Source organism: Galeopterus variegatus, unplaced genomic scaffold (assembly GCF_000696425.1).
Source record: "Galeopterus variegatus unplaced genomic scaffold, G_variegatus-3.0.2 Scaffold223, whole genome shotgun sequence".
In the NCBI taxonomy this organism is placed as follows: Eukaryota; Metazoa; Chordata; class Mammalia; order Dermoptera; family Cynocephalidae; genus Galeopterus; species Galeopterus variegatus.
This window is the reverse complement of record NW_007726334.1, coordinates 781697-792128: the sequence shown is the minus strand read 5'-3', so window position 1 is coordinate 792128 and position 10432 is coordinate 781697. Positions and strand designations below refer to the sequence as shown.

The window sequence follows — 10432 nt, the reverse complement described above, 5'->3', positions numbered from 1 at the left end:
GATTATAAGTCAAGAAATAATTTTTTAGAAAACATTATTTTTGCCTTTTTACATACATGAAGATTTAGGAGTATCATAAAGATCTACTATTTAACTATTTGTCATGGAAATTCCACCTGTCCAAGTGAACTATACCTTGAAATTATTAAATATGTATCTTCCACTTATAATAAAATGTGATTAAGACAAGTTTTATATCATTTTTACGTTCAAAGATTTTAGATTTATGTTATTTTAGACCTAATTTCTGAGAAACTTAGCAGAGATAGTATTATAAATCTGACTCACGCGGGAGTCACTGTAACTGTGTTTCAGGAACTATGACAGGCACTGGGGATCCTAAGAGGAAAACTCCACGGCCTCCCCGCAGAGCAGAGAGACAAGTAAACCAGTAAGTGCGCGATCTTTCATCGACGTTGTGATGGAAGTAACCAAGAGCACTACAGCAGCACCGAGAGGTGCATCTAACAACTAGAAGAAGATAGAAAAGGATTCTTCGGGAAAGCAGCATTTCAGTGGAGTCGTGAACTGTGAGCAAGTCAGCAGACGAGGAGGACGTGAGCAGGGCACCTCAGAAGAGCAACTGAGCAAAACCATGTTGACGCAGGAGACGGGCACTGCTGCAGGAGAGCGGTCCTCTCTGGAGCACAGGACCATGAGCATGAAGAAGGCAGCGATCAAAAAGGTCCATAAACCTAAGGAAGATAGGCTTTACCTTTTTAGAAAGATCATTCTAACTGGTGTATTGGAAAAAGACTGTGTGTAGGGCAGAAGGAACGGAGCAAGGAAGTGAATTATGAGCATGTTTTAGCAATGCTGCTGAGAGGTAACACGCACAACCTTTGCACTAAAGCCATCTCACTAGCAGAGAGGACAGATAGTGTGAGAGTTAATGATTTGGGACATAAATCGAAGCAGATTTCCAAGAACACAGTAGCTAGCCAAATGTGAATGGAACAGACCCACTGGTCAGTGCAGAGGAAAAGCAAAGGAAATAGAGTTGATGAGTCCAGTGTTTAGCATGTAGCTGGAGATTGCTATGAGATATTAAAATAAAGATGTCAACAAAGATATTTCGGTACGAGTCTTCAATTTTTAGAAGGAAGTGTGAGCTGAAGACACAGATCTGAGATGCAATCTCCCAGAGAAAGGATAGATCCATGAGGAATGCCGGCGTTCAAGTGAGAAAATGGCAGTTTAGGGAGCCACAGCACTTATATCTCAAATATTCCCAGTTAACATGCTGTGTGAAAGGAGCCTAATTCCTTAGGATGAACTGAGCAGCTACCTTCTTCTTATTGGAAACATGCACGCACACACAGACACACAAGTTTTTAAAGACATTTTAAACTGGTTTTCTTTCTCCTCTACTAAGAAAGAAGACAGGCAAATGAAGCAGACGGAACAGTAAAAAGGAAGGAAGGAAGGGAGGAAGAGGAAAAACAGGTAGGCAGAAAGAAAGGAAAGCAGGAAATAAAAAAAATTTTTTTCCAAGTATCTCTTTCTCTCCTGGAGGGAACAGTGAATGTTGCACAATGATGGCCAAAGCAGAGAAAAGCTTGGAGGACTCAGAAGGTTAAAGAAAACTTGCAGAAAGGTCTTAAAGGCAAGGCTGACCTTAAACTTGAAACTCTACTTGGAAATCCAGTGGAAGAAGTTATATTTTATAACTAGAATCCCTAGTGAAATAGAAAAAAACAAGCTAATAGCAAAGGGTGAGTAAGATCAGAGTGAGAGAAATTAAGGATTAGTGAGCAAGTATTACAGTGGTAGCTAGGTTTTTGAGGTTTTTTTTTCCTTTTTGTATTAATTTCTAATAGTATTAATGCAAATTTTTCATACTAATACAGATCTTTGTTAGGTTTTAAGTTTTATAAATGTTCTTTTGAAAACTGGAAGGCAACTGTTACTGCCATTTCACATAGCTGTTTTGACAAAGGCCCTGCTACCCCTGGTAGGAAGTAAGTAACTGTATTTTTGAGTCGAGGCTGTTTCTACACCTGCACAGCTAAGTACAAGAAATGACATCATATGTCACATGTACCATGAGTACAAAAAGAAAAAATCTATTTATATTTGTTGTTTTTATATGTGAATAAAGGCTCAAATGAATTCTTAACGATATGGTTACTGAGCAAACACAAATTCTTTCTCAACACAAGGGTACGAGCTGTTTGAAACTAAACACCTGATAACAATTTCATGTTTGATAAGGTCATTAAAAATAGAAGTACCAGGCATGAGACTGTGAGCTCTTTGCCTATAAAGAGTAAAGACATTTAGCTTTATTATATTTTTTAACAAACTATCAGCAAGTGACCCGACAACTAACAATTTCATGTTTGATAAGGTCATTAAAAATAGAAGTACCAGGCATGAGACTGTGAGCTCTTTGCCTATAAAGAGTAAAGACATTTAGCTTTATTATATTTTTTAACAAACTATCAGCAAGTGACCCGACAACACAGGCTACAGTAGAATTTCAGAGGTAACTTTTCACTCACTAGTTCACAGATTTCTGCCAAACCAATGGTTCATGGCTTAATTCTAACATTTCTAGAGGGAATTTGATGAACCATATACAGCTGCTGACATCCCACTTTTTTCTTTAACCTATAAACTCAGCAATTGTGTATTCAACCTAACATGAGGTAAAAAGCAGGGAGAACCGAAAACATCAGGACTGAGCTCCGAGTGTCACTATCTGCAGAACACAAACAAAGCAAGAAACATAATGGAAAAACACCTCCGGAAAGTGATTTAGGAAAAGTTCCAGACAAGTCCAGACTCTGGGAGAGGAGAAGAAGATAGAGTGGGTCTCTCACCCCAGTTTTAAACTTAGAAGCAGATTCCAAACACTGAGACATTTTTGAGAGCACTGTCTAATGCTGTTCTTCAGCACATGCCACCACAGAAGAGAGGTGAAGTAAAGCGTTGGCAGTGAGCTGCTGTGCGTGTGTCACTGGTTATTCTAGGCACGTCTGTACACTGTCACATTGACTCAATAAATGCATGGCAAAGCACACCCTTGCTTTACAGGCACTGCAAGGAAGCTGGCCACTCAGTACAAACAGGTAACCATGTGTCACAGGCTACAAACAGAAGGAGCAGCTTCGAGGGTCCCTCACTGTGACGTAGAATGACCCAAGGCTAAGCCCTGAAATGGCCTTAGACATTTGGGCATGATATATAGAAGATACTCAAAAAGATGCCAAAAAATCCCATTCTTTTTCCTTCCCCTTCTCCAACTCCAAATAGACATTTAAATCACCAGTTGTGAGTAAGGTACACTATTAAATGAATATGTATTCTAAGTATAATCATTGCCTTCCCTCAAATCAATTTATCAAAACTCCTAAGAAAGGAAAGAGTCTAGGAATGATACCACATGTTTAGGGGCAGAAATAGTGGGTCAGTTTAAGTCTGGAAAACAGGATGCTTCCCACAAAGACAAAACGGAGTTGAAGCACCGGAGTATGCAGGACCCCAAAATGGGAACATCAGGAAAGGACAAATGACTAACATAGAGGGACGTGATATGGACAGAGGGGAGCCACAAACCAGCTCTGCCCACCTCCTGTGACTGCAGAAACCAACACTCTCCATGTGACCTGAGTAAAAGAGCAGGCTAACTACAGGCCTCCCAAAACCCAAGCAAAAAAGAACATACTTATCTGGACACATTTTACAACCCTAGAATCACTCTCAATGATTTTCTGAAAAGTCCAGTAAATATATACTCAAGTGGTCAGTGAAGAAGAATCATCTATCTCACATACAGTAATAATTTCTAAAGAAGGGTGCGGTAACTGTATCATAAACGTGGAGAAGAAAACGTGTATGCTCCCATGAGAAGGACCAAGGAACTGCTGAGTAAGGTCCCCAGACCAGGCGCATGCTCTGCATTCTCCTCTCCAAGGTCTTCATGTTAAGCAAGATAGGCAAGGAGCAGACTCACTCATTGAGTAAAGGCATGGATGTCCTCCTCTTGCTCTTCTGTACCATGTTGGCCTGATTCCTCAAGGAGATCCGAATCATAGCTGGTGCCAACCGACAGGGCTCCCCATCCACTTGCATGGGGATGGATTTGTAAGTTAGAAGCATGACTTCTCGACACTGATGCAGCCTTTCTCCATGGCCTCCGACTTGCAGGGCAGCCTGTAAATACACGTGTCAAAGGGGAGCAAGGAGTCAGTTTTGGTTAAGAAAGCTAGAAACACCAAGCCCCTGGCGTATGATCAAAGGGCCCTCGAGAAACATAGTAAAATTAGTTAGCCATCAGTATAACAGAAAACTTGGATAAACCATCAGTACAAATAAGCTAAATATTAAAAACGTTTAAAGGGTCATGAAAATCAACTACAATGTATATTAAGAAGTTAAAACAAAAAAAATAATTAATTAATTAAGTTTAATTTAATTTAGACTTTTGATGAGTTTTACCATAAATTCCCCTTGATAACCACTTTTCACTTGAATGTACTTTCGATCTAAATCTAATCATCTAATTTAATGCTAAGGTTTTTCTTTGCCTTATCTATTTCTAATAACAAATATAAATAGGACAAAAATAATATAAAGAGATAAAGTACAGTTTACTAATTTCTAAATTGCGTTTATCTATTTCTTAAATATGCAGCCCATCATTGGTTAATTTTCAAACGTGAATAGGCTTTCCCTTTTTACCTAAAAGCTCCTCAAGCTATTTCTAACCTGTATAAGATCAGTGATATGTAAAATAATATCGACTAGTCAATTAAAAACATTCTGGAAAGTAAAGCAGCTTTGAGGATTAAAATCGAACATAGTAAGAGCTCAGTTCACCGTGGTAGCCACAGAATGGAGATTTAAGCCAACGTTAAAAATCTATTGTTAAGAGCAACAAATTAGTATTACTTCCCTGACTTAGTAAAAATAAATGTATTTAGTATCACTTATTCTTTCAGGGATAATGAAATTATACACTTTTGATATATAACATACATAGAATACACAAATTTTATTATACAGCTTCATGAATGTTTTTATACACATATGTGAATCTCCAATCCAGATCAAGCTTTGCAAAATTTATAACAACCAAAAGGTTCCCACGTGCCCCTTCCAAATCTATTACCCTCCTCCCACCAACCAATTGGTGACCACTATTGACTTCTATCACCATAGATTCATTTTGCCTAAACTTGAACTTCATATAAAATAAATCATATAGTATGTACATATAGTATGTACCATTATGTTTCACTGATTATTATAGAAAATAATATTTACTCATTCTTCAGGTAAACATTTGGTTGTTTTCAGTTTGGGATTATTGATATAAACTTCTTGTACATATCTTTTACTACATGCACATTCTCTTGGGTACATACAAATGAGCAGAATTGCTATGTCCGAAGTTTAGGCATACATTTGACTTCAGTAGATATTGCCAAGTAGTTTTTCAAAAAGGTTATATCATAATGCATTTTGAGCATAATTAATTTACAATGAAGTAAACTTTAAAAAATAGTAAAATACTAATTCTAGCTCAAAATCTGAAAGATTTACTCTTACAAAAAAAAAAAAAACACATGTACTATTAGCTTGTTGCCACACGTCTCATTTCTATGAATGCGGGGAAACACCTTATTAATTGAGATTTTTATGAAGTCAATTTCCACTTATTTGGTTGCCAGATAGCTGTATTTATCTCATGTTTTGAATTATTTTTGTGTTTATTTTAACAATAGAAAGTGACCAAAAATAAAGAAAAGAAAAACAAAGGGACAGAAAGGAGGAAAAGAAAATAGAACAGAAACTGCAAAATAGTTACCATTATTGAAGACCTTCAATGTTGCACTCTACTGTGTGCTTTACACATGGTTTTATCCAATTAGTAGGACAATAAAAGAATTTACTAAAATTCCTTTGGGCTATTACCTGAGCCCTCTACTGTTTAGCTGACAATTTTCCTGGCTATACTTAAACTATCCATTTCGCTTAATCTATAAATTTAAGCCACTGTCTCATCTCTAAAACTTTTCCAACATATTTCCCTTGAACTTTTCAGCCCAACATTTACCTGGCAAAACTGCACCTTTCATCCATTAGAAAAAAGTCCTATTTTACTCTCTTTTTTTCCAGTCTTGACTTGGCCTAATGACAGATAAAAATGTAGAACCTGCAAGGTAAGAACTTATTCTTATGAGTCTAACAGAACCAAAAATTGCTTATATAACTTCCAACCCTTGGTACTGGAAGGTATATCCAGTATTCGAGAACACTTTTAAGCCACCTTCTCAGCCTTACAAATAAAACAGTAACGAATACTACAGACAGGTAGAGTTAAATAACTCTCAACACCAGCCCTCCTGGCATTTCAGAAGCAATCCAAGATCATTTCACAGGCAACAGAGAAACTACTGTAAGTAGCTTTTAAGGTTAAAAGTTTCTACTGTTAGCACAGCCACATTAAATTATTTTTGAAACAAGCCATGGTATAAGTACTTTTGAAATGTATGTAAGACATGTTTACTTATTATCTTTCAGATTGGTCTAGGCTGCCTGTCTTGCAGCCTGGGCTCCTTGGTACTAATAACATTTTTTCTCCTTGTCCTTCTAACCCTAGAGGTGAGACTTTCTGCAGTTACTGATTTATGGACTGCTAATCTATGAACTGCCCTCTTTTCAGCTCTTCTAACATCCTGTAACTAGTCTCCTGTATTAAATATCCTCAATGAAGCTATCACACATTTTTTTGTGGTATTTGAGAAACTATGCTAGTCACCAAGATGAGAAATTTTACTTAAATAATTTGCAGTGGCACTGTTATCAGCTAATTTATAGGGCCTGTTAAGTCTTACAGCCATTAAGAAGATCTAGCCTGGGATTCAATGGTGCAGTTTGGAAAAAAGTCCACATCTATGCTTTAAACTAGTTATATAGACAATCATTCCTCTAAAATCTGTAATATCTTGAGAGAGTTACTATAGTGACAGGATCAACATTATATGCTAGAGAAATGGGATTAAATAGATATGTATAAACCTTAGAAGAAACAGATCCTATGGATTATTTTTTACATGGGGCTAGTAGTATTTGTCATCTATATTAGACTTACTTTTTTGTATTTAATGAGACAAGAAATGGAGAACTGAATGTGCTAATCAGTACACGCTGGATCACAACCAAACATAATCCAGACTGCATTACAATGTATCATCTACTCAACATATAATCAATAGGACGAGACATGCAAAGAAGCAAGAAAAAGTGATCCATAATGAATAAAAAATTAAAATTATCACTTGGTGAACTTAAAAGCAAGTTGGACACTGCAGAAAAAAGTGTAAATGAAAAAGAAAATAGATCAATAAAAATTACCTATCTGAAAAGAGAGATATTTTATTCTATGGTCTGTTAGATAAAAATAAGCAAACTAAAATACACGTAATTGAATGCCCAAAGCAAAGGAAAGGGAGAATGGAACAGAAAATCTGTGGATAAAAATATCCCAAATTTATTAAAAAAAAAAAAAAAAATCAACCTTTATGTCCAAGCAGATCAGTGAACCTAAAAGAAGATAAATACAAAGAAAACCATTATGGTAGGCAGAATAATGCTCACCACCACAACCACCAAAAAGATGCTTTACATTCTAACTCCCAGAAACTATGAAAACTTCACATGGCATAAGGTCCCTTCCTGGTGACAGTCAAGTAAGAAGTTGAGATTGGGAGATTATTCTAGATTTCCTGAGTGGGCCCAATGTAATCCCAAGGGCCCTTAGAAGGCAAAGAAGGAGGCAGGAAAATCAGAGTCAGAGAAGATGATGGGAGAATAGAAACGGAGGTTGCAGAAATGTGGGGCCAAAAGCCAAGGAATATGGACAGCCTGTAGAAGGTGGAAGACAAGGAAGCGAATTGTCCCACAGAACCTCTAGAAGGAACAAAGCCCATCATTTCCGATTTCTGAACTCCATAGATGTAAAATAATAAACTTGTGCTGTCTTAAGCCACTGTTTGTGGCAATTTGTTTATAACAGCAATAGGAAAATAATATAACCACAAAAAGGCTTACAACTAAAGATAAAGAGAAAACCTTAAAAACAGAGAAAAAAGACACATTATAAACGGGAATAATAGAGAGTCATACAGCATATGTCTAGCGCAAGAAAAGATCAAAATTCAAAATTTGAAGTACAGGTTCTACTGAATGCATGTCACTTTCATACCATCATAATGTCAAAAAATCATTATCAAACCATCATTAAGTCAGGGACTGTTTGCATAAATAGTTATTTATTATAAGTCATAGTTTTATCTGATATTTTACTTTAGTTCTTATACTTATGTTTATTATCAGCACCGCACTCTCCCGAGTGAGCCACTGGGCCGGCCCCTTATGTTTATTATCAAAGTAAGCAAACATTTAATATTACCTTTGTCCTTAAAAAAAAGATTATATGATATAACAAAGTATAAAAGGGTAAATATAAAATTTCAACCCTTGGAATTTCTCCCACGTAACTCTTTTCTCACTGAATATACTCTTTTGTTCACTAAATCAAATATAAAAAAAGTACACATTTTAATTTCAATTAACAAAAAGAAAGCTGGATGAGCTTTCTTTAAAGTCTAGGGGACTGAAATCTTTGAGTTTCAGACAAAAATGGCAAATTAGGCTCCTGATTCCTCAATCTGAATAATACTTTGAACTACCTTGAAAAGTATTAAATTACTTAGAAACAGACTCAACATAAAAGGACCTTCACAACTACAATGGTAGAAAATTATGGCAGAAAAAAATACAAATGACAATGTCTGATTATGGTCTCTGTAGAATCCAAAAAGGTAATCAGGATACACAGCACCCAATGGAGAATCTTCTTAATAAGTCCAAATGAATTTCAGACAGTAAAATAAGTTGAAGACTTCTGCTTTGAAATTTGCAATTACAAGATAAAGTCTAAAAGAAACAATCTTTTTCCCATTCCAGTAATTCAGCTTAAATTCTCTCTTAAAGTGCTACTCTGAACCTTCTGTTCTTGGATTTTACTTAAATCATAAGGAATGTACAAACATATTTATTAGTTTATTCCATGACCTTAAAAGCTTATATATAGCCTTTAATTACTTCGGGCACGTCAATTTCTAAGAAAAATAATTTGTTTCCAAAAGGCTTGACCTACTAGTTATGTTTTTTAATTATATAGCATCTTTTTAAATACATGAAAATATACACACATATACTCAAATAACTATACTCTTCTGTTTATACAATCATCTTAAACAGATGTTTGAGTTTTCAAATAACTTACACTTTTAGAAATATATCAATATAATACTTTCAAGAAATGCAAAACTGAAGGATTTTTTTCATCCTGAATGAAAAAAAATACAATACTGTACTGCTATATGAGTAATAAGGTAATATGTGGATGAAAATAGAGGAATATACGCGTATGCAGTATTATTTACAGAGCATAAGTTATTCAAGACTATACAGCTTAAACAACATTTAACTCTACTTTTCTGAGATAGGATTTCTATCTTGGAAGTAATCTAGAGTCACTAGAATCTGAGATTCAATCACACATTTGATGCTAGCTATTGTGCATGTATTACATTATTCATATCATGCAAAAAGAAAATAATAATTGACATAATTTTGTATTCCAGTTCTTCTTTGCCAACTTCCCTCTACTGTTATTTTCTTCTTTTTCCTACTAATAATAGAATGGGAGAGGAGAATTTAACACCCACCCAAAAAAATATCTCCAACCTAGAAAGATCCTCTGAGCTCTAAACATATATTTCAAATGCAAAAAGAAAATAATAATTGACATAATTTTGTATTCCAGTTCTTCTTTGCCAACTTCCCACTACTGTTATTTTCTTCTTTTTCCTACTAATAATAGAATGGGAGAGGAGAATTTAATACCCACCCAAAAAAATATCTCCAACCTAGAAAGATCCTCTGAGCTCTAAACATATATTTCAAATTGCCCATTTCTATATTTACTTAGATGTCTTACAGGGTTTTCAAATTTAAAATATATAAAAGAGTTCATTGCTTCTACAATATTCTCTTTCTTTTACATTTTCTACATCATTTAATGCATTCCTCCTTTATCTAGTTGCCTGTGCTCACCTTCTGGGATTCATTTACACCCCTCCTCCTTTACCTTTCACAATTAGTCACTATGTTCAAATAAGCCTCTTGAATTCACCAGCCCCTTGCTTCTTTATCGCTACCTTCTCTCTTCCAGGTGTCCTCATTTCTTCACCTGGACTCTGGTACCAACGTGCAGCCCTGTCTATCTGCCTCCAGCAGGAGAGATTCTGGTTGCCTTCTACATCAGATCACTTCTAAAGCACAAATCTGATCCTGTCTCACCCCATCTCCCTCAACCTCTTTATCAACAGCTTAAAAAGCTTTAACTGCGTCC

The 10432-nt window shown here is 35.7% G+C and overlaps 1 protein-coding gene across 1 annotated transcript in view; it reads right to left on the bottom strand.

Moving 5' to 3' along the window:
- DGKI (diacylglycerol kinase, iota) overlaps nucleotides 1–10432 on the bottom strand; it is a gene marked incomplete at its 3' end in the record, with an annotated part of 182455 nt that overhangs the window by 27629 nt on the left and 144394 nt on the right. The window contains exon 19 of the mRNA XM_008566126.1: nucleotides 3959–4158. Within this exon, the coding sequence (XP_008564348.1) occupies nucleotides 3959–4158 (200 nt within the window). The remainder of the gene's footprint in view (nucleotides 1–3958; nucleotides 4159–10432) is intronic.